The sequence below is a fragment of the Colletes latitarsis genome, chromosome 9 (assembly GCF_051014445.1).
Source record: "Colletes latitarsis isolate SP2378_abdomen chromosome 9, iyColLati1, whole genome shotgun sequence".
In the NCBI taxonomy this organism is placed as follows: domain Eukaryota; kingdom Metazoa; phylum Arthropoda; class Insecta; order Hymenoptera; family Colletidae; genus Colletes; species Colletes latitarsis.
In genome coordinates, this window is record NC_135142.1 from 25202670 (window position 1) to 25227548 (window position 24879).

Below are 24879 nucleotides of genomic sequence, written 5' to 3' on the forward strand. Positions count from 1 at the left end.
AATACGATATCACGCGCGAAGAATATCAAGTACGCGTGATGTACACGTAAGCGGAACACGGACGATGTTATACGGTGTAGGTTAATGCACGAACACGGCCGCATAATCAACGACCATGTAGATCATTAGACTGATGTTTATGCACGATACGAGGCGCCTACATGCATACAAGATATAATAACAGAGGCGTCATTTGTCCGTGTACACAGTTTCCATTGTACTCTTCGCGTTGCGTTACGTAAAAAGAATTGGACCACCGTGAATGACGGTGTAGTTTATCGTTAATTGATAAGCACAGGTTCACCGAGGCTCGTCTATTAACATTTCCATCTTGATAACGGCTCGACAAGGGTGCAAAGATCGATCGCGCATCGTCGCTCCTGTTCCCCTACAAATTTCAGGAGGTAATTTTTAGCGTCTGGCTCATCAAGATTGTTGCATAAAAGTGACGGGAGATGATTTATTAATGACCGAGGCGTTCGAGGAAGCGTAGACGCGCCGCGGAGGAAATAGAAATTCGAAGAAGAAAGGAAAAAGTAGAGCTGAAAAAAGCAACCGGCGTGCAAATCGACATTCCCTCAAAGATATTTGCCGCGTTAGATCGTGGAATCCTCCTGGCGCATCTAGCCTTGGAAAAAGATACTTCTTGTCTAGGAGAACTTTTTCAACGCTCGCGCAAAAACCGAAAGATCTTCCTCCTTGGAACGCGCAAGAAGCACGATAAATCTATTTTAATAATCGAGGACGTTCGTTGCAACCGTAATGAGCCATTCGTTAGTTTTGTTCTCGATCAATGGTCTCTGGATATTTTCAGGATCATCGAAACAGTACAAATTACGCAACGAGGAACTAGATATTTATACAGTAAAAAGGTATATGTTAGACACGCCACATTTTGTAAAATTACGATGAAGCTCCATTTTTAATTTCTTTGATCCATACAAAAGAAATGTTCGAGGTACGGTGTCGTTGAAAAATAACTCGTACCCAGTTTTATAGTTGATCGAGTGTTTGTTGTGGCGTGAGAGCTGGTATCGTGGCGTTAGTTACACAAGAGACGAGAAACAAAAATGGACGTACAATTAGCTACGGGGGAAAAAAGGAGAAAAGAAAGGCGAAGAAATGAAATAAAGGAAGACATCGAGTCCGTGTGCGAGCAGCTGATTATTCATGATTTGGGGAATGCTCGACGCGCTGATGGTCTCGTTGGATTAGCATACCCCGCATAAACTGTGAAATAACATGCCTGTGCACGCACGCACGCACTCGGCTCACGCAACCACCGCGCGAAGGAAGAGAAAAAGAGAGGACGTGTCGGTCGGAGAGAAAAAAAAGAAACACGGGGTGGACGAAGAAACGACCAGACGATGGTATTCTCTCTAAGCCGATGCATTAACATTGCGCTTTATCGAAACCGCTCATCGTGGCGCATCCGGATTCAAATTACGCCTCGCTTACGCTTATGTTTATTTAACCAGTTATTAAAATTACATTAAGAGTCGTTCCTAATTATGTCGCTCGGGAAACGTCCTCGAGCCCCGACAGGGGCGACCTGTAATTCCGGAAGGAATCGCGTCGGAACGAGAGAAAGACACGGTGACGGACTCGCGACGCTCCTTCTGAAGGATCGAGCCTGTCACGGAACGATTCTGAGGGCAGATTAGTACTCGTAGTTCAACGAACCCGTCTTCTCCGTTTCATATTCACCGTGTTTCTTTAATATATCGGCGTATCAAAGCCGGGGGATTGCGCAACCATCGCGAACAGAACCATCGCTCTCGGTTGTAAAACCGATTCTTCCTTTTTTAAACCAGACCCGGCCGAAACCAGCTCACCTTAGCTCACCTGCAGCTGACAAGGAGAAGCCCCGTAGCTCGCTTTTTGATCAACATTTGCACACTCGTAGGTGGCATCTATCGGTTGAAACAAAACAACAGATCTCGTTCGAGATTTTAAATACGAGATAAAGAAATTCGTCCGTCGACTAAAACCAACAAATCTATGCGATTCCACTACTCGGCTTTCGACCGAATTCGTTCCACGCAAGGAGACCGTGTAATTTTTTCGGGCCACGAGCCCCTCGTTTACCTCTCGGTCACGAACTTCCCTCCGACAATTACTACGACAATTTATGCAGGTGGAAAACGTTCGCTAAACGCCGGTACGTGTAATAACGTAATTACATCGTACAGTGGTCGGGTAACCGGCTGCAAATTGCGAGCAAATCTCGCATTAGCCCGAACGAAGCAATCACCGGGGGCCCCCCTACGAAATGCGTTGCACCGTCATCGGGCACTCGGATGACGGCGCAACAGAAGGAGGCACGCAACAGTGACAGTGGGAGAGAAGGCGTCTATGGGTCTCGTTTACCATCATCATTACCATTACACCGGCTCCATGACGGCGTTACGTGCTTTAATTTGAATACATGAGGCAGGAAGCGGCGCGAAGCCGAGCGCCGGCATTAGCCACGCGCGTTTCTCCTGCACGGTCGCATTAGCTTTACTTGAAACGATCCTACGTTCGCCGGTGTCGCCATTTCCAACCGTTTGCTGACTCACATAATGCCGCGAAATTTGAAACGACCACCGACGCGGCGCTTTTTGCGGATTACGTAACGCTTGAGATATTTTGTAGCCGGTACGCGGCGATCTACCGTAATGGCGCGTTCAGGCGATGACGGAATGATCGCTTCTGCGTGGCATTAGACGCGATTTCAGTTTACGTTCTGATGACCAAAGTTCTAGCCGCCTTCTCAACGTTGTTGCTGTTTTCCGACCTAACGGGCAAGTTAATCTACAGGGCTAATGGTCCTCTTCTACACAATATTCCACGAAACAACCCCATCCAGTCGACCCTCGCTGACAATATGCTCTAACGTAAGAACGGGTCTGGGTTTGATAGATGTATCGTTTCGTACCTGCATTCCCTCCACCGATCAATTTTTCAACTGTGCAAACTTTAAAACAACTATCTTCGACCAGTTTTCTGGCTACAGAGTTTTGCAAGAATCGTCGAGGGGGTAGTTTGACCACAGAGACGCGTAGAATAGCGTAAATATAAGAATTTATTTCTCTTGAACGAGGTTTTTATCGAAAGAGCAATTTTGGTTAGCTCCGAGTTGGCGGATAGTTCGAAATGGTCTCAGCAATCGCGTTAATTTGAAATCGTCCCACGGAAGAGTGACGCAATTAAAAACGCCCCGGCGCCGCGTTAGATGGTTAAGAAGCGATTAATTTAAACGAATAACACTTTTCTACGTTGTTAATCCCCTAATTAACACGCGTGATGCGGAGAAACGTTCGCGAAGGAACTACGGAGAATCCGTGGTCCGCCAGCGCGACGTTCTTGGCCCTCTTTTCGATTGGAATCGCTCATTAACGCGAGCGATCTGAATTCACCTTTCTGCGCGAAACGATATAATTAAATCTACATCAGCAACGATGCACATCAACCAGCCAGTGAGTTGAAAGAGGCGAGAGAATAATAAACCGGGCCATATATAATAATCCTTTCGAGCCCAGATATTATCTCAAGACCGCGAACAAACACATAACGTACACGGCGAGGTTGCCTCTTTTAAATATCGTTTCGCGCCGTGCGACCGGAATGACGATCATTACCGTCCATTTAAGAGACCAACGATTAATCGGTCGATCGCGACGCGTGATTTCTATTCGTCGTTTCGAAACGCGGTCCCATTATGGCGCGCCAGCTGTCGCGGACAATTTGTTGCCCGTAGCGGGATGCAGTTCAGAAAATTTACATACGAACGTGTTACTGTCGCGCGAACCAATGCAAGCCGATCCACTTCGAATCGTCCAAGATTCGACGAACCAACAACGTACAAATCCGTTTTACTATTATTTACAATTTACGAAAAGAAAATAATTTAGAAGAACCGATTCCGAATCAAACTGACTAGACTCTGTTCGCTGAAAAACCAAGTGTTACAAAATCGACCTTAAAACCGGTTCAAGTAATCGTTCTAGTTATCAATTACAATTTCACGTATACTTTGTTATCTTCGAGTTAGATCCGCATATCTATATTTAAATCGTTGCAAAAGAAACAATTAACTAGACAGTAAGTGGCAAATAAATCATCGCCATATATTAGCCATTTATTCAATAGTTAAGTAGTACATAAATCTTGCAAATGATCGAATGATATTCAGCTGCGATTGCCGATCATAACGTTGCTTGTTTTGAAAATAAGTATATTCCTTCTACTGTGTTCCACGAGGGATAAATGATCTAGCGTACTTCCTAGTAATTTTTTCGAAATGCCTAATAAAAATACTGTAGAAGATTCGTACAAAATACTTGCTTTCATCGCAAAACCATGAAATCTTCACGGGGGATTAAACGAATCGAAGATCGAGTCTTAACGAACAAATTCGAATCGAACGCGCAAGAATCGATTTGAAAACTAGACAGCCGCCTCGAGGGAGTCGATTTAGAATGAAACATCCCTAGGTTTTAATAAATTATACGATGACTGTCTCGTTGCGTCATATTTCTGTCGCCTCTTAAACAGTTAAATTGTCTAGCCATTTCTCTAAGCCCCGACATCGATAATCGGCACAAAAACTTGGTTATTTTTGATCAAGCGTATCCATCGCCCGAAGCAAAGCCAGTCGCTATCTCGCGATCGGCTGGCTACTGTTGCGAGAGGTTTTAATTGAATTGCATGGTAAACGCGACGGCCGTTTCTCGATATCTCATTCCCGAGAAGATAAATAACCACAGACAACAATCTATCGCCTAATAGGGGTAATTAGTTTACATCAGTGAACTTGTTGCTGATCTATTCATCGAATATTTTCAATGAGTTTTTGCTTCTGCACCTGTCGAAACTCAAAATATTTCAATATTTCAACCCCTAAGTGATCCACGAGGATTCCAGTCTAAATATTAACCAGTAAACAATGGCGTTCTTTACCTGCAAAACATCTATCGTTACAGAACTATTATAAAACAACTATCGTGCATAGATACTGGGTGTCTCTATAGTCAATTAAACAAGTAAATTCTGAATCGTATTTCGGATTTCTGATCGGTATTCTTCGCTGGATCCTGGTGTCCAAATGCAGGGCTACCAGACGTCCCAGAAATCACGGTATTGTCCCGCGCACAGTTAATTCGTCTCGCGTTCCGCATTATAAATCATATGTCTCGCAACGGGGTCAATGCTTTTTGAAATATCTCTGATTGTCATCAATTCGTATTTAAATTGTCTATGTAGTGGATGTGTACAGATATATTATATATCTTGCAGTTTAATGGTTCGTAATCAGTCGGGTCAGTGGAAGTGGCCAAGTCAGCAAAGATCGAATCCCCAAACGGAAACCAAAGTTTGTTCGACGTATCTTTTCCAGAAGAAACCCAGTTGCAGCAGACGTTACGTCATACCATGGCTGGTAATTGAAAAAATTTCTTTCTTTCGACTTGTGTTGAAATCAAATTGGAATATCTATACATGAGATTTTGGTACGAGTTGCAAGTGACCCGATCCCCGGCGTTTAGGATTAGTTAAGTCTGCTAATCCTGTCCAGGAGCCATCGACAACGTTCGTTCGTTGTTCCAACCTGTGTCTACTCGTTTCCGAATTACGCAACTCCGTAAAATCAATGGACGCCGGGGAAATTTCCAGGAACGTTTCACGCGCGCGCGCTCGACCTTCGTTTTCCATAAAGATCACGAGCGAATTCCACGGGACGATAATCGCGCGTTTCGCAACTCTTTCGGAATTCAGCGATTCCTGTTTCCTGTGCGTCTCCGTGCCAGCTCGTCCTTCCATTCCTCGTCGATGATCCTGAATCGGGGGACTCGCTTCCCGCGGGATCCGTCGCGGACGATCGTGCAACTCGCGCGACTGATTCACGCATTTATCGAGCCTCGAATGCCGCTAACGAGATGTAACGCGATGGAATATCCGAGTCATCAGTGAGCGTGAGAAACCAACGCACAGGTCATACTATTTTCCTTCCCGCATATGACTAATTTCGAACAGAGAAGGACGAAACACGTATTTAAATTAAAATTTCGAACAACGAATGAAGGGTAAACATCTTTCTATCGGAGATCCCAACAGTTACATGGACCACCATGTTCGTTTCGAGGCCTCCGTTATATTAAAAAAACACCCTTTTTTATGATGGATATTATTGCAATTAGATAAGATGATTGCTTACAACGCTACGTACAGTTGTAAGGAAAAAAACTACATATATCGAAGAAAAAGACCCTCGACACTCGAACGAATGTGAATTACCGTTCCCACGTAAATTGTTATTTAAATTACTAGACTCATCCGTGACTTTCTATAATCCAGCTCCGGCTGACGGAGAACGAACAGACTAATCAAAAATACATTTGTCTTTGCGCAATGATACCTATACAACGCGAGGGAGCCGTCGCAATCGTTTTATTGAATAACGACGGACGCCAGGCCTTATTCTGATTCACGTTGTACCTGTTTCCATCTTCCATAAGCTAATTGGACGTTAGATTGGTCGCCGTGGACGCGAATCATCATAGTATTTCAATAAAGCCGGTTTAAGTCGTATACTCATCCACTTTGTAGCCCATTGAAAACGCTAGGAAGTTGCTAGCACGAAGGTTGATGAGTTTGGGATGGAGATCTGTATTCTTTTTCTCAAATCGTTACTTATAGATTTCGAGACGATCACCATTTTTCTTGTCGATGGAACTGTGTTTTGCGACGCAAGGCAAAAATTGCCCAATAATACAAAATTTTGCAGATCCAATTCTTACTACGTTCTGAACTTGGAAGTTATTGGCAATATCGAGGACAATGACAAATTGTGTACGTTATGTGAATAAAAAATAGACGATAATAAAATTGTTTACGCATTATGATTAAGAATCATCCGAATGCCGCGTAAACATACATAAGTCTATCTTCCTTATTCGAAAAGAATACAAAAGAAAGATTGCTCACCGACGAATAAATAGCGCTCCATTCATCTCATTCATTGATCGCTATCTAGATTAGGTTCAGAACAACACACAGCTGCACAATGCCTTTGCACCGTAATTATGAATCTATCTTTACTTTCTTTTTTTCATTCTCATAACGCGTAGTGTATACAATTCTGCTAGAACGAAGGCTCTAATATAAATTAGCGAACACTTAAGAGTCTAAAATGCCTTACCAAGACTCGACCCAAGGTAGAATTTTCTTTAGTGGCATGGTCATGATTGCAACCCCTACGGATAATCTCACTATCTGGAGACAATCGTAGGGGTTGTCTTTACTATCTCTCGAATAGATAAAACGCTGCAATATTTTGTATATTTACATGGTACCATGATTTTGGTATATCCTGTGCGTTCCTTAATTAACATGAAGAATTTCATGCAATTCCCAAAGGACACCAATCTGTTCAGAGAAATATCGTCGCTGTGAGACGAAAGAAAAGTCTAGTCGGAGCAGTTGCGACAATCGAACGAAGAAGCTGGAGATTCTGAACGCGGTAGAGCGACGGTGCGAGGTGGTAGTAGTTGCGGCGACATCGTTTACCTCGGTCGGAAGGAATAATTCACTCGAGTCGGCGAGCAGGATCGCAAGGATTACGCGCGCTGCGTCCTTTTAACCGGACGCATGGCTGCTCGCGGCCTAGCCTGCCAATCCGCGGCGGCGAGGAATTAGCATACGCGAGCGCCAAATACGGCGAGCCGCTCACCTGCGCTCGACCGCCGACAAATGCGATGAATATGGTGATTTCCATCATTTATCCGGCTCGCTAGGCGCAAACGTTCCCGGTCCTTGAAGCGAGATGCGCCGCGAGCGCGCGCGCCGCATACTGAGCGGACCGGTATCATTGAGAAATATTTAGCCATTTCCATTTACGCGCGAACGTACGAGGAAAAAACAAGGGAAAGAACACACGGACAGAGAAAGAGAATCGGGGATAACGACGGCGAACGATTCAATTCGAAGACAGGATTAATAAATCCCGACGAGACGCGGCAAAACGCGACCTCGCTCGCGGAATAATTCCTTTCGCTAGAAGAAGGAGCGCGCGGGGTGGTTCTATTTTCGGAGCAGATACGCGCCACCGGTAATGCCCCGTTGATAAATATGGAACGAGACGGGGAAACCGACCGCTGAATAAAGAATTAACATTAAAATGCTGGAAAACGTTCTCTAAAAATATCAGCGCGATCATCAACGAGATGAACGCGAATGAATATTCATGGCGCGTTCCGCGGCTATCGAAGCCGCTAACTCTCACGTGCGACCGAGCTCGGAGATACGCGGACGAGTCGGTGAAAAGCTCACTGGAATCGCGTGCGAAAAAAAAAAATGCCTCGCGTCTGACTACCACCCTGCACACGCTACTGACGAGGGAAATGCCCCCGGCCACCAGCTAATAGTTTAGGAGATGCATGGATAAGACAATTTTCCAATGGTAGAATGGCTGTTACGGTGGTCACCGGTAAAAACGTAAAAACCGCGACTTGTAAATAATGTTAGTCGAATTAGGAATGCTGCGAAATAACGAGTCCGCCATTGAAGAGTGTGGGAAAGGAGTTAAACGGATGGAGCAGTAAATGAAAGATGGAGGGTAGAGTCGATTGGACGGTGCCAGCAGAAACGGAGAAGAGAGTGTGGGTGCACGATGCAGTGGTCGTCGCGTTATCCGGCGAATACGCGGCATTATAGGTTTCATTACGAGAAGTGCATTTCCTTTTCCGATCCGCCGCAAGGTCGCGTGTGCTCCTCTTCCCGCGCGTATCGTTCGCCACGGCCAGGGCTTCGACGCATTCGTCATCGACGGGAGAGAGATTGTATCGATTCGAGTCGTGGGACAGGATAACGATGCGTCTCGTAATTTGCATGTCTCGACCGATGCCACGGCTAACGAAGAGTTATGGACCCCAGCCGGCACATCTTTTCGAAGGAAAAACACTCGAGGCTCGAGGAGATTGCGATCGGCTCAACAACCACACGGCCTGACGACCGTTTGACAGCGTTCCGCGATACCGCGTATCCGACGCGATCTTCCAGAGATTCGAGACGCCAGGTGCTGAGGATACGCGTCAGAAGACACCGTTGCAAAGACGCATAAACGTTCGAGACGATGGGGTCCTCTATAATTCCGAGAGTAACAGTATCATCTACGCGTCCCAGATCCCTTGCTACTTTGCGTCAGATAATGTGCAATTACTCCATACGTGTGATGGGAACATTAGTATTAGTATTAGATAAACGTGAAAGCTTTCAGGTGGTTAAAACTAGCATTGTATCTAGAAATTGATATCTATAGAGTCCAACCCAGATATAAATTATGATTTTGAACGCGCCAAATATTGCATCGAGATGTTCCTAAACGGGTACATACGTCTCTAAGAGAGGACCAGGAGATGAACGGTTGTCCACGCACGTGCAGCGAGGAGGAAGCGTGAAAACCCGAGGCACGTGGCCAGAAACCCTTCGGCTGAATGTTTAAAGAAAGACGCAGGAAAGTCCGTCGCGTGTCGCCGCACGGCGGTGATTTGTCGGCGGTTCTGTGTTGCGTCTTAGCGCAGGTGTACGTGGACGCGCACACACGCGCGTCGCACGCGAAAAGGTGGCCCTGCGAGTTAGGACAAGAAGGGTTGGTGCGGTATACCTGATCGTGCGGGACTCCACGGGTAAAAGAAGTACAGAAGAGGATAAAGGAAAGAAAAAAAAGCGGTAGGCGGAGAAGGAGAAAAGAGAACTGCCACGTGACCCCTGCACACGGTCCTCCATACCTTATTGGAATCCTCCTGGCCCAACCTGACCTATCCAAGGTGAGATTTATCCGGCGGCTTTACCTGCCACCAGCTATATAGGTACGCCGGTATCTTCCTTACTGTCTGTGCCTACCTACCGGGAATCCCCGTATTCCCATTCTCATTCCCCATTCCCGTCAACCAGCCCTTCCCATCCACCCACTGCTGCGGGTCACGTATCCCGAGACCTTTTCGTACGAATCGAGCGTGTCCTAGCCATGTAACAGGTGAGATTTTCGATGCGTCGAGCGTCAAGGGATCTTTCAGGGAACACCCTTTTTATTCTAGTACTAATTGTTTCGAGCGACTGCAAATTCCACGTTACAATTTGCCTGCAATTGCTTCGTAAAAAATTAAGGGATGAAATTTGCATACTGTCCATTCTCATACGCATCGAAAGTAGATTCTATCTCTTAAAATCGCCATAAGGGTTGTGGTTCCTGGACTACGTCAGATGTCACATAAGTTTGTCAAGCTACTCTTACAGATATCTTCTACGTCACGTCCCAGTTACTTCGAGCAATCGTAAATTGTCTCTGGTCAACGTTTGCAGGCAGCCGAGAGTCTGCACGGGAAGCTACCAGCCGGTCATTCGAAGTCCATAGCCGATTGACGGTAAAAAGGTTCCAAGCAAACTGTCTGACAGTTAATTTCGCATTGTTTCGGTTTCGCGACACGTCCCACGGCGGGTTTCAATTTCCAAATGCAAATCGCCCACTGTTCGTCGTTCATTTCCATAAAACCAGCCTCCTACGAGTCACGTGCCCACGAGCTTGTCCGAAGAAACCAACATGTGTGTCCAAGCATAATGGGCGGGATTCGGTGGACTAGCCCGGAGCGTTTCGAGCAGGTTCCGGCCGACCTTAATTCGAAAGCCGAGTAGGCTATAATCGGAAACCCGCTGGACAATGCAAGTGTGAAGGCATCGCGCGTTCCGGCCGTGACGTAACAGAAAAATGGCAATGTCGCTTCCGGCTTGGCCCGAAACCCAACAAATTTTTCATCGAAGGATCGTTAAGCCCTCGGATTGCGTTCGCTACTCCAACGCGTTTCGTTGTAGTTTCTATTCTCCACTTCCGACTCTAATAAACCGACTCTATTTCCGTATACTTTCTTAGAATTATACTTTACTAATTATTATACGGAGAAGAGTTAATGTTTTTAGAATGACAAAATCTATTTGCGTATTGTTATCTAATTTTATAGTCGCGTTAGGTGCAATACTTAATGCACTAAATCTTTTTGCAACCATATCTTTATTTTGTCAATACAGGGATTCGATGGCACTCGTTATCTGATGATTTTGACAATGTATGGAGATGTTTTGACAAGTTATATACTGGCTATTTCTTAGCTTTTCGTGCCGTATACTTTGTTTCATTATCTTACTTGCTGATAAATGTGTCTTCAAGGCCCAACTTTATTGCACCGCTGTGCAAATTGTTTTTCAATATAAATATGAGTTAACAAAGAGTAATTATGTAAACAACAGATGGACTACTTTAACGATTTCAGATATGATTCTATTTTAAATCTCGGTGGTTCTCGTTACATGGAAATTTAATTATTATTACCGCATTCGAGAGAATTAATAATTGGAAAATGTTTCAGACACATATACCGGAAGCTTCTGACCATTTTTAAATAGAAGAAAATAGTGCATTTTCATACTGTTTATAAATATTTATTCCACAATGTTATTTCCATTAATGTTACAAATTTTTTCTCATCTTGATGGCGAAAAAAAAAACACTTTTCATAAATCATTTTTATGCGTACCTGAAACAATTTTATGGAAAACAGTCAGAACTTTCCGGTAGACCTAATGTATAATGTACATATTAATTGTAAGAGCGCTTAATTGTATTTCCAATTTAAATTTATTGTAATTTAGCATCAACTTTAGTTTCCCACTTTTATGTTTCATTTTACTGAGTTATCATTTTAGATAAAGCTTGAAAAAAAAAAATTTCATGTGTTGTCCTTACGACGAAAGAAAAACATTAATTCATTTAATCAACGGAATAATGTTTGTAACCCGTTATATGAAGATTTTATTCGCCGTATTTGCAAACGAAACGAAGACTGTGATATTCTCGGTTGGAAACAAAGTTGGCTGAAATCGCGTATGCAATAAATCCACGCGGTGCATCGTTATCGCGCGTGATTATCTCGATGATTCAAAACAAAAACGCAAAAAACCGCTTCATTATTCCGAGAAATGAGCAAACAGTATTTACTTTCGCAATCTCGATTCAATTAACCCGAGGAATTCGTGAGCGCGCGCGCGGGCACGTCAAAACGCTCATATCCGTTCGATGTTAGGTATATTTCCTTGGATTTTGAGCGCAATCTCGCTACGGCCATCCCCGGAAATACCCAAATAGGACGACGCATTATTCATTCGAGTTTGCGTTAGCCTACGAAATTTACACGAACGTGAAACGCGTGTTAGTCGAGCCGGGACGCGCGTTTCCGGTCGTCTCCGTCTTCCTCGCTCTCCCTCTTGCTAGAACGTCGTCTTTTTATCTCCAAGCCGAGCCAAGCCTTCATTTCTCAAGTGACGCGCAAGATTGCCGATCGATAAAAGAGCCCGTCTCACTCGGCTCGATAGCAACGCAAATCGCGAAAATAAATATATTATTCGGGCAGGATTAATCGTGCGTGATGCAATGTCAACGAACGATCGCTTTTTCTACATAGATGCTGGAGAAACACGCGGGAAAACGATCCACGTGTTCAAACTCTGATCGAGTTTGCTTAGCGCTTTAATTCCACGCGCCTCTACGTCTACACCGCCTAATTAAATTCACTGATTATTCTTAAAACGTGTCAATTTCGGACGAAAAACATCCAAATTGTAACTTTCCTAAGAGCTTGTACGTTTAACGATGGCTTACACCTCGCTTGAATATGATGAAAACGATGAAAGTCATAGTTGGTCCGCGAGCGTAAATATTTGCCGATTATAATGACAAAAGCCCAGTATAAACAGTCGAGCGTCAAAACTTACGAGCGAGAAACGAGACAAAGGCGGCTAAAAAATGTAAGACAACTCCGAATGACAAATTCTACGAATATGCAAAGGACTTGTTACATAAAAATTATATTACTTAAATTATACTCGTATCGTGGGCATTAAAAAATGTCCAAGTATAGAGAACATGCGCCCCAATTACTCGTGAATATAACGAATCATTCGCGATTTTAGTTTTCGTGGTAAAAAATCTATAAAGAATGCCTTCTTCTTCCGCCTGCAAATGAGGATAGCCCTTAAGTGAACGAAGAAAGAAGGAAAGTCCCGTAGGATCTCGGAGTTCGTTTGAGGGAAACGACTTCGGGGAACTGTCGTCGACGCACGAAACTCGAAGATCACTGAAGATCACGGTCGCAGGCACGAGAAAGAACGGAGCCATCGCGAGCACTCTCACGAATCGGAAAGGAGCCGTCTAATTTTCCGCACGCGAGTGATCCGACGGCGCTCGAGAGATCTCGAACGACTACCTTTCTTGCGAGATCTTCCTAACGAACGATCGGCTACAAACACGGTCGCCCCTTTCTAACAATTGCACGCCGTTGAAAAGGATGCCACCTCGAAACACAAACGCTGAGTTAGGCAACGTTTTATTCCAATGATGAATAACCGATAAAACGTACAACTATTTAGTCGTTGACGGTCACTCGATCGAACAATTAAATTTTTATGTGCTCGTTGTGAAACATTTCGATCCATAATTGAAATTTTTATAAAAGCATACCAACGTGCTCAAATCCTTTCAAATACAAGATGTGAGAGATCAATCTCTCGAATTTTAAAGATTAGAAGAAGTACCATTTAGTTCTTATTTGGGTTTGAAGATATCGTTCAAGTGGTTCAGAAGTTTTTTCAATATGTAAATAAATATTTCTCTAATGTTCTCGATAAGGACTACAGGGGTTTGAGCCCTACCCCCAAAATGTTCGATACAACTTTCAGTATCAAATACCACAAATAAAAATGTAATAACAAAGTAAGGAATAAATTGAAATTTTCTCTGTGCTAGTTGAAGTTAACACGAGCAACTAAATTCATTGCTGCGAGCGACCAGTCTTGAGCGACGGGTTGACGACCATTGATCTAGGTTAAGTTGTAAACCACGAATTCACGGAACCTCGCCCTTTCACATTGCTTTCTCTATATCATTAATACCCATTACATTATTACCAGCCATACTGCATCGATATTACGTCTATTTCACGTTTGTATGTACCTGTGTGACACTCGGCATGTTAAATAAAAATAAAATGAAAATTTTAACATTCAAAATCGAAGGAAAAATATTTCAACGGCATCGATCCACGTCCATTGTTTTAGTTAGAAACGGAAGCGTCGATATGAGATTTATTAAACTATAGATTAGCGACGTTTCATCGGCGATAAGCGATGATCGACGATTAATCTGTTAAAGGGTAGACAAACATGGAGCAACCGACGTTCTTTACTCACCGTCGAATATTATCATAATTAATTGCACGTGGCTGGAACAGGGCAGTATATAATTAGCACAAATCGTGAGATTACCGATCGATCGACGATCGTTATCTCGTCCCGAGTTGTACGGGCCTCGGACGGTGGGACGAGAACATTTATCGGCCCTCTTGAGAAAAAACGAAAATACCTTTCAGCGGCTTGTTTCAAACAAGAGCACGGATCAGGACATGTCGTCGAGACGTCGAACAAAGGAAAGTTTACAGGCTAGAAGAACCGAGTCTAGGTGAAACAAAAGAGAAGATGGGCACGTACCGAGCCATCGCGGATGAAATCAATATGGAGAGCGTAGCCAAGAAAATTATTGTTATCGAGCCGATCCAGGGACCATTCGGTGTGCGAAACGTCATTTCCAGCAACGTATACGGGGCCCGTGGCTGACCAACGCGCGATAGAGATTGCGCGGGCATAGAATCTAATTATGTGATAAACATTGTTGCGTGGTACACCTGCTCGTAAATAACATAGAATCAAACGCGTATCACGTTACACCGTAATACACGAGGGCCCCGGCGGAGAACAGGTCCCTGGGCCTCGTGAACCGCAATCGGCCATCTCCGATATAAGCCTGCTCCGTCCTGCGCGTGTTCCTTGCCAGGATTAATTATATTCTCCCATATTGAACATATATTAACACGAAAAGAAGGAGGCACGTCTCTGAGTACGCGGTAAGGCCCAACAGTTCTCGGACTAACCATAAAGGAAGTTTTGCAGAGTAAAGAATCCTGTATTATTGTTCGGTACAGTCTTCTTCCACTTCGATACATTTGTCATTATGCAAAGCTAATATATGTATAGCATAAAACCTCCATTAACCATATTTATAAGACGAGACGATATATATTCAGTTATTTAGAATTAAATATTTCTTTCCACGTCAGACCACCTGTATAATCCTTTTCTCTACTGGTACAAGTGTTTCAGAGACTCTTGATTCAGGCGTTTCTAATGTTAGTAATAGTAGCTTTCTCGATATTATGCATGCCTTCTGATGTTATGATACTTTCCAATTTAAAAATTAATTTGTACCTTGAACTATTAGAAATAAAACTTGAATCTGGTCGAAAGAAACACCCTCTTTGCCTCCAAGGCTCAATTTCAATTTTTAAAATGGATAACAATCAAGACAATTGATGGTTGTTTGTCATAAAGGAGTTGCAAGTTTTCGAATGTCAAAGAATTTTGCCCATCTCTGTCCGTAAGTCCAATTGCTTCTTCAGAATTATATTCGAGCGTTCCTCTTCCCGTACGAAACAATTCTTCCCATTGTTTAATCATGGGAAACGAAGTTGTAGGATCACCATAAGCATTATCAAAACGTGGTTTGACTTCAGCTGGTGTATTGTCTTCTTTGGTTGGAAATTTGATTACAGCATGATACTCCATATTCGACATGGCTCGCGGCATCGTCATCGCGTTACAAGTAGGTACTCGACACAATGAATAGCATGAACATGAAACTCAAGCCTCTTGTGCCTTAAAAGTGGAGGAACATAACGCAATATTGGTTACTCGTGCCCATGCATTATCTGTCGAGTACTTTTGGACCTTACCACGTACGTAATTATACTTGTTTGGCTAGCGCAGACGATCGCCTAGAAAATGTCTGTCTTTGCAAGAATACTGATCATTACTCAAATTTTTGTGCTGCAAAAAGTTAGGCTATATAACGGGCCACGGAAACGAAAAAACCGTGTCAAAAGAATGTCACTGTTGGCGATAGCAACGCGACAGGTAAATAAGCTGACCGAATCGCTGGCTGAGACTTCACAAAACGAAATCGGCTACGTTGACGTTATATAAGACGGACATTATCTGGGGCACTCTACGATTTCACTTCGAAAAATTCATTTTTCGTCGTATCGCGTCGCTCATCGAAAATAACCGCGCGATCACGCGCTTACGTGGAATATTTATTCAAACAAGCCTTAGAGCTAAGACCTTATCGACAGATACGATATCGGCCAACATTTTTCCCGCTGGGCTGCGCGCCGTTTTATTTGCCGTTGTATTTTTGAATATTAGTGCAATTACGTATACTCGATAGCGACGTGTACTCGAGTACCAAGAAAGCACGAGAACCATAATTGGCGGTCGATTAATCGTAATATACTCGCGCGATTTATCGACGATACGAAATCGTAGATAATTTTTCCGTATTCACTTTTCCCGCACTATCACTGATTATCGCGTAACTACTCGATGCCCGATTACTATTGAACGTGTATCGCTTTATCGCGGTGAATAATACTTACATTTCGCCCTGAACACTCGCATTTGCCTCGCAATGACGATTATTAGTTATTTTTCTCATCGTCGCCGCGTAGCGCATTACGAGCTTATCAGGCTATTCCATAGAGCTTACATAGTTTACATTGCATTTTATTGAAACTAATAAAGATCCGGCTGTTTAGGATCAGATAATGGTGCCGCGGTATCGTTTTAATTACGATCATTCTTATTTTCGCGGTATCGCGGCTCGCGACGGCCCAGCACACATTACACCGCGATAATAAACACGACAGATAACTCGACGCATCGGTAGATATAAATACAATAATATTTAGTTTTTACGGAATAATCAGCGATTTATCGGCGACAAACCGACGAGTCGCGTTTTTCCAACCTGTCGCGCTGCGCTCGTTGCTTCATCGTTGTGTCGGAACCGAGGTAAAGATTTAATTATTGTATGCTCTCATCCATTGGTTGCGTGGCTGTCCACGTGTCCGAGGTCCGGGCAAATTAAAAATTCTGTTACAACCACGACTTTATTAATAAACGTCGACGCGCTATGGTACCACAAGGAGCTATAAAGAATGCCCCTGAGCAAAGTTCACATTTGCGAGGATAATAAGCGGTAGACGAGGTTAATGAAAGATTCCATTTTGATAAACGATACGACTGCTATTTTTTCTATAAGTTGTTCCGCCTAAATTAACTATGAGAAGAGAGGATGTGTTTGTGTCTCGATGTAAATTATACTTTCGAGATAGCGATACCAATAAAGGAATAATGTTTCTACAAAATTTTAATAGTTATTAATACATTACTAGGAATTAAAATCGAACTCAAAATCGTAGCTCCAAAAGTCACTGTAGATAGCAGTCGTTGAAAATGACTCAAGCAGTTAATAATGCGTAAATTACTGGCATACTTTGATCGACATACACGCATACACGATAAGGGCAGATTTTTTAGATAAGCCGCGATCATGAAGTACGGCACTCAATTAACGAACAGCCACTATTCCTTTCCACTGAATACTCTTCTTATCATTCCTGTTATCGATAAGAATGTAATACGTATCGATTTCATGAAAAGTGGATTTCTCGTTTGAATCGTAATTAAAGAAAAATGAACGCAACATTTTGCAAATCGATTCTTTAATGAAGACTTCGAAGCCGAAGAACGGTGCAAACCATCTTTTTACGCCGATGCATTAAGTATCGATATTAAGAATGCATTGGAACACACCGCGCAATAAGTACTATTTTTTGCTAATTAGAAAATATTGGAATGTTGCCAAATCACGAAACGATGCACTGTAAGGGTTAATACATAGCTTCTTCATAAATGGATGTAACTTTTTGCTTATTTCCTTGGGAATTATCGTTTTCTTTTTGGTCCTACACGTGTTTGGCTGCAATATGACGGTGTAATGACTGAAAAATTGGCCGGTATGCAATATTCTTGGTTGCCGTAAAACGATTCTACATCTGCAGTCAGCGGCATGGTAGCGAAGTGCAAATTAGCCCCCGGGCAAAAATGAGTTTGACATGCCTGTTCCAAAGAATAAATCTCTTTTTTTCCCTATTCCAGACAAATGCCTTTTCTCTCAAGAACAAATGTTTTTCGCGCGCGAACATTTGCAGAACGGAACGCAGCGCGAATTTATCCACGAGGAATCCCCTTATCGCGGCGCGGATCGTGAACAACGAGGAACGCGGAGCGAAACGAACGTCTTCTAAAAGGGAACTCGCCTTCCCATCGTAAAACGCGTGCTACAATTGGCATGCGTTTTGCGTATGGTAAGCGCTGCCAGACAAACCCAGTCGTTTCAGGTAACCGCGTTCTCGCGATCCCGGGGTTGCATGCGTTTCTACAATAGAACGAATGCACAATGCAACCATTTTGGGACAACAAAGCCACGGCAAGGTTGCGCGGGGGTGTCGAATGCGCGAAGGGAGGCCTCCATTGACAGCTGACGGATCGAAACGCTCGCCACGTTTACCCCGAAAACGCACGAGATCGTTTCGTGTTTCGTACGAACAAATAGCGGCTGGCATGACGCACGTTCGTTTGTTTCTCGATCTCCGGTTTCGTTACTGAGCCAACTTTTCGGGAAATCGAGAGAGACCGTTTAAAAGGTTCGTAATCGCGTGCTTCAACCCTTCGCGGTCACGAGTTAATGTAGTCTTGGGAAGGCAATGTATCTAACACTGTTCTGGAAATGGAGTTCTCGACTCGTCCGACTCGTTTCTACCGAGTAATCGTGAAAATGCAGGAAAACGGTTTACCTGTAATTCTAGCAGATATCCAGAATAATGTTTTGTCGCTCAAAAACCTTAGGACACGTATGTTTTTAACGAAAACCTAATAAACGGCGTGGACTTGAATTTCGAAATATTTCAGTTACCCAATATAATTACAGGTACGCGTTTAATTTAAGATTATTTCAACAATTTTCTCGGTTTAATTAGACAAGAAATGGATTTGAAATTTTCACGCTAGATTCCGGTGCATAGTTCATTCGACTCGCTAAAATTGCGCAAATTCAGTCAATTATATTCTAACAAGAATAAATATTACAACAGGGGTTATATGAAAATAAACTGTTTCATTTTTTATAAGCTTTCTGAAATATTAAAATGCGTAATCGTATATAGCATAGCCTCCATTGTTCAAACTAATGGGTATACACACGATTGTACGGATAATACGTTCATCGTTATACGTTTCAAACAAAAGAAGAAAAACGTTATGAACAAAACTTATAAGACGTCTGAATTATGGAAATTCTTAAGGGATGTAACATCAAATTTTCACAACAAACTAACTTAGCGTTTTTAGTTAACTCTATAATTTAGCTAGTTGCACACTCCTCGCAATGAATGAGTAATTATGTCTTCGAACGACGGAGAAGAATAAAATAAACACTAATCATAAAAGATTCTGAGCAAATCCCACCCTGACTCCTAAACTGTGGTTGGACATTAAGCGATAAATCCAAACGCTTTCGGTCGTTTTAGTCAGCATTTCGTCAAATTCAAGTAACAGTCCAATTAACGAGAAAGACCAGTTCCAAGATTGGCGTGACTATATTGCAATACCTTAATCTGTACATGATTGTACAATACGATTGCGTCATTCTAACTTATCGTGTTCGCTGGTTGCGTAGATACCGCCAATTCCGTGAAAAATTTGAATAATGCATTCCGACTGATAAAGAGTACAACTCCTGAGCTCACCGTTCTCGGTACCGCGAAGAGGTCCTGAAGGGCTGCCGCCAGTGGAGACTCCTTCGTCCTCGCTGCTGCTGCTGCTACCCTCGCTGGGGCTGTAACTTCTCCTGCTGCCGGTACCCCGTACGATCTTCTGCACACCGCCGGTGCCATTGTTGTTGTCGTGCATCCTACTTTGCAGCCTCTCGTGGATAGTCCTCACGCGCGAATGCAGCCTTTGCTGCTGAAGCGAACCGACCGAAAAGTCCAGAGGCTGATCGATCTCAGACTGGATCTGCGACTGTCTTTGGACCTGTCCACACACCGAGCCAGCGACGAGGCTTTGCTGAGGCACCTGCCCGATGGGCGACACTTGCTGCTGCTCTTGATGAACGCTGGTAGGCGGACTCCACCATTGGTGTCCACCCTGGATGGATCTCCATGCCTCGATGGTGTTGTTGTTCGTCGGGCTTGTCTGTTTTTGCTTCTGTTGGAGCTGCATCTGCTGTTGAGACTGGTGCTGCTGCTGGGCCATCGCAACCTCCACCAGGTTGTTGTTCTCCAGCAGATGCATGCTGGGGGTCTGCGTCATCGACGACGGCAAGACGAAAGGGGAGGCTCCCACCGAGGGTGGGCTGTGCTCCTGGCGTTGCCGATGGCTGGAATGATGATGCTGTTGCCTGTGCTGCTGTTGATGTTGTTGTTGTTGTTGTGGCTGTTGCGATTGCTGTTGTTGTTGTTGCTGCTGCTGCTGCTGTTGGTGATGATGGTGAGAACCCGATGGTACGACAACCGGAGGCGGAATCTGCCGGACGGTCCGCGTTGCCTCGGCGACCCACCGGCGCACCGCCTCGCTGTCGAGGCCCGCCAGCCCTGCGGACTTCGTTTTCGACTGACCTCCGGGCGATGATAAACCCTTGTCGGATATCAGGCCGGGTAGCGCGAGGACCCCGGTGCCCGCCACCGCGACCCTGGGACCCGAGACGCCCCCGTAAGCAGCCAACGCCGCGAGATCCAACGTGGTCACCTGCTGGATCCTTTTATCACGAGCAAATCCTTGGTATGCCAGAAGCGTCGCTCGTCACCGATTCCAAATCACACCTTCGACGTCGACAAACGTTTCTGCTTAACGCGTAGACAAGATCCTTCACGTCTATTATCCTTAGGTATCACAGTATATTACATACAACACTACACTGATTAACGCGCACAGATATTTGTATCCCAGTCAAGCACGGTCACCTTCTAGGCACTCGGTACGCGGGACTACCCTTCGAGTTCGTTCACACTCGACGCGTACAGTCGTTGGACGGTAACAGGCTGCGAGTATCGTTGTTAATGTCGCACCGGTTGCAGGCCTCGGTGTCTGATGTTCACCTGTCACGCGACAAACACGGGAACGGACCACGCGGATGTTCGAAAATTATCACCGGTGCCAACTGTCAAACGTTCTGTCACCGCCGCGGCTCTCGAGTCCCGCGATTAATCGTCGATCCCGTCAGTGTCCCTCTGTCTCAGCTGTCATCGACGCGGCGTCACCCATCGGTGAACTCGCGAACAGTATCCGTGATCTCCGGCACGGCGCGCGCGAGCATGTTCGAACGACGGAACTGTCAGAATCGCGGGATCCCCATGGAAAACGGTCGCGAAATGCACTCACTCTCCCGTATCCCGTGAAACCGCCGAACGTCACGTGCTGGTACCGTCTGGTGTCGTCATAGGCCGACACCGTGCGCCGTGTGCTGCCCGCGAGCGAAATCGAGTCGGATTTCGAGGAGCGGGACAACGGGAAGATCGATGTATCGTTATCGCAGGCACACGAGCATCCGCGACGAGCTACGACGGTGGCAGCTACGGCTGCGGCGGCTGGTACGGTGGTCAGATGCTGTCGCGTGCATGTGTGCAGCTACACTAGAGGGCCCACGTACGCCCGGTCGGCCGCCTACCGGCCACGGGGAACGCGGACGCGTACGCGGACCGTGGAACGCAAAGTGGGGGAGTCGATCGAGGAACGACAGAGACCGCGCGATACGCGCCACCGATCGAAACGCCAAAGGAACGACGAAGAGGGCCGCGGCGGAACGGAAAGCAGCGGACGAACGCCTGGACGCTTAGACTGGTGGGGAAACGAGCGGCGTCGGTGGGGAACCGAGCCTCCAATCGCGAGGGAACGCGGATCACGCGCGGCTCCGCCCGGCGAGGAAAGGCGAGTTCTCCGCTCGCGAGCGCGAGCGCGCCTTTTTACCTCGCGTGTACCGGCTACTATCCGCTGCGAACCTAACCACCGACCGAGGGAGAGAAGGTGAGTTTGCATTTGCATATGCGAGAAAATCGACCAATCGCGGGTTACCTTGTCCCCCTCTATCCAAGTCGCGACCACGATTAGGGATTTAGCCAAATTTCAATGCCACGCGACGTCGATTTTTGAAAAGAAGTCGTTGCAAACGCCTCGAGCATCGGTGATAAATACTCGGTGGGAGCGGAGCGCCTTTAGCCTAGGAATCTCGTGTAAACAAAAGGTGCGACCGTAGCGATTAGTGCATAGAGGACACTGGTGTATAAGTAAACGCATTAACCGACCAGATATCTAATATAATCATGTAATAATAACATGGCGCAAAATTTTCCACGGCTCGAATAGTTGGCAAGTAGACGGATATAAATTTTAAATATGGTCAGAATTTTCGATATGCACGAGAACCTTAACGTTTGTTAAGAACCTAGAAATATAACGGTTCCTGTCGACGTAGTAGACAGAGGAGAGTAGTCGTTTACAAAAAATAATTAATGGTAGAATATAGAGTTCCGAAGACCTATACATACATGTTACGGTTGCACGTGCAGTGCAGACCGAAACGATAAAAGTAGAATGTGCTATGCCCTCGAACTTTTTTCAAACGGTGTAATGTCGCTCGTAACAACGAAAGGAAAAAGAGTGTAATGGTCAGCGAGGAATTAGTTAGAGAAGTGTCCGCAAGAAGCCTCTCGCGCCGAGCCACCTAACCCTTTACTGTACTTTAACGTGTGTGCTTTAACGGTCATCCGACGGTAGTAGGATCGTTCTCGTTATCAATTGGATTTGTGTTTAGACATTATCGATGGAAGATATGGACCGTTCGAGCTACGATCCTACACATCGATATACTTTTGGTGTGCCTCGAAGATCAAGGTACCTGGATGCTGCTTTATACGGTTCGATGGATCTTGGGCGAACAGCAGGTGGGTACTTTCGCAGGTTAAAACAGCTCGGTTGAACGATCTTTCGAACAATAGGATCGTTGTGAATACGATCTGTTCGCATTGAAAGATTCGTTCAAACGTAATCAATGACGTGCGATAATTTGAACTTTTTATACGTATCGTAAACAACCGTTAACCGTGTCGTAACGATTCGATACCACGCAGTAGGAAACGAACAGGTCTGCCCAACGAACGCGTCGATCATCGGTACGAGCTACGTATTTACCTGAAATTTAACTTGACGAGGCGAGCATATTCAGAAATCTTGGTCGCCATTCTTTCCAAAAGGTCTCAACCCCTATCGCGAGCTCGTGAAACCTAAAAGTATTCCATCCCGGCGCGTCCGATGCGGGCGCCATTTCTTCGAATACGCGTCTCACCTATCATATTTCCATATACACACACGTTCGAGCCCACCACTCCCAGCATTTGAATGCGGCATGCGCAGTGCCGATGCAAAGAAAAAAAATGAGGCGCTTTAAACTGGGCCTTTATTGGTCGTAGGAGCCGCGCAGTATCCCCACTCGCGCGTTCTCCCTCGCGTACACAAGCATCCCTGCCATTCTTCCTCTTTTTATCGCGCTATCATATTTCCATATAGCCAACGACCACCACCACCGCCGCCCACGCTACCACCACCACCACCTCCACTCGATACCCGGCTCGAGCAGATTTGAATCCGGCATGCGCAGTTCCGCGCGCAAAAAGGGCGCTTTAAAGAGGTTCTTATTGGCCATGGGAACTCCACCCCCACTCCTTATCGCGTGTACCGGCTACCTAACCTTGCGAACGGGGCACCCTTCCTCTTATCGCGTTTCCATCCCTCTCGCGTCCACCATCTCCCTCGTGCTGCCTCCTTCTTTTCTGCATTTCACTCCCTCCTTCGTCTCCTCCGACGACCCCACCATGCGTCGCGCGACTCCCACGTCGGGTCTAGGAAACGCGGGCATCCCCTACCCCTGTGCACACACACGCCGTGCGACGAGGATGAATAGCGTCGAGGGATGAAGACGAAAGCGGGACGCTCCGCGCCGCGGCGGCAGGGAGGCCGAGTCGAGGGAGATGGAGCGGAGAGCGAGCCGGTATTGATTTTAATGACGCCCCTACCGACGCGAATTCACGAAAGAGGCGCGAATAATATCTACGCGCTCTGATTCCGGGAGTCGGGATACATAGAAGGTTTACGAGTACGCGTGGGCATTCCGTGAATTCTCATTCGACCAACCAGCACGTTGCTTTTATTCTTTGCGTAAATAATCGTTTAACGCGACACGTATAAACAAATCAAGTATGTATAACATTCAATATAGAATGGTGGTTGGAGACGTGTTAACAACGCGTACCCTTTTATGAAATCGATAAACGATGGTACGATCGAATTGCAGAAACCTATTCGAGAACGAATTCTTCGATCGATATATCTGCATATGTAGTTCGATTGCAGGTAAATAAGGGGTTGACGAAAAAGTGGTCTAGTCATATTTATGTACGATACGCGTGCCAGAGGATAAAGGCACTTGCTGAGAATCGAGAGGTTCGAGTGGCGTTACGGAAGGGGTGTTCAAACAGCATAGACGGGACCCTAATCTGAATAAAGTGAACCCTTTCTCCCCGACGCGAACCCTCTTTTTTTTATTCATCGCGTGCAGGTATTTGCATGACCCGACTTTAGATCGCAGGTGTTCGGAGCTCCCCTTCCCTTCTGTTGAATGAAACGAACCTGCGAGCAAAGGGTAACCTCGCGTATGGAAATACCTAGCGTGATGGTGTATCGTTTGCTCCCTCATGGTCGGTGATAGATCCTTAACGCTGGGTCGTCGTATGTTGATTCGATAAAGAGGTGCACCTGAGTGTGAATCCTCGGTTACAGGTGAAATCATTT

The 24879-nt window shown here is 45.2% G+C and overlaps 2 protein-coding genes across 2 annotated transcripts in view; one reads left to right on the forward strand and one right to left on the reverse strand.

Moving 5' to 3' along the window:
* LOC143345554 (uncharacterized) overlaps positions 1-21036 on the reverse strand; it is a 138263-nt gene extending 117227 nt beyond the window's left edge. Inside the window, exon 1 of the mRNA XM_076772815.1 lies at positions 19785-21036. Coding sequence (XP_076628930.1) covers positions 19785-20349 — 565 coding nt within the window. The 5' untranslated portion in view covers positions 20350-21036. The remainder of the gene's footprint in view (positions 1-19784) is intronic.
* On the forward strand, positions 20413-23087 carry LOC143345679 (uncharacterized). The gene is given in 6 exon segments (XM_076773041.1): positions 20413-20526; positions 21435-21830; positions 21832-21912; positions 21914-22059; positions 22847-22976; positions 23031-23087. Coding segments are annotated over 6 exon segments (924 nt in total).
* The last annotated feature ends 1792 nt before the right edge of the window (positions 23088-24879 follow it).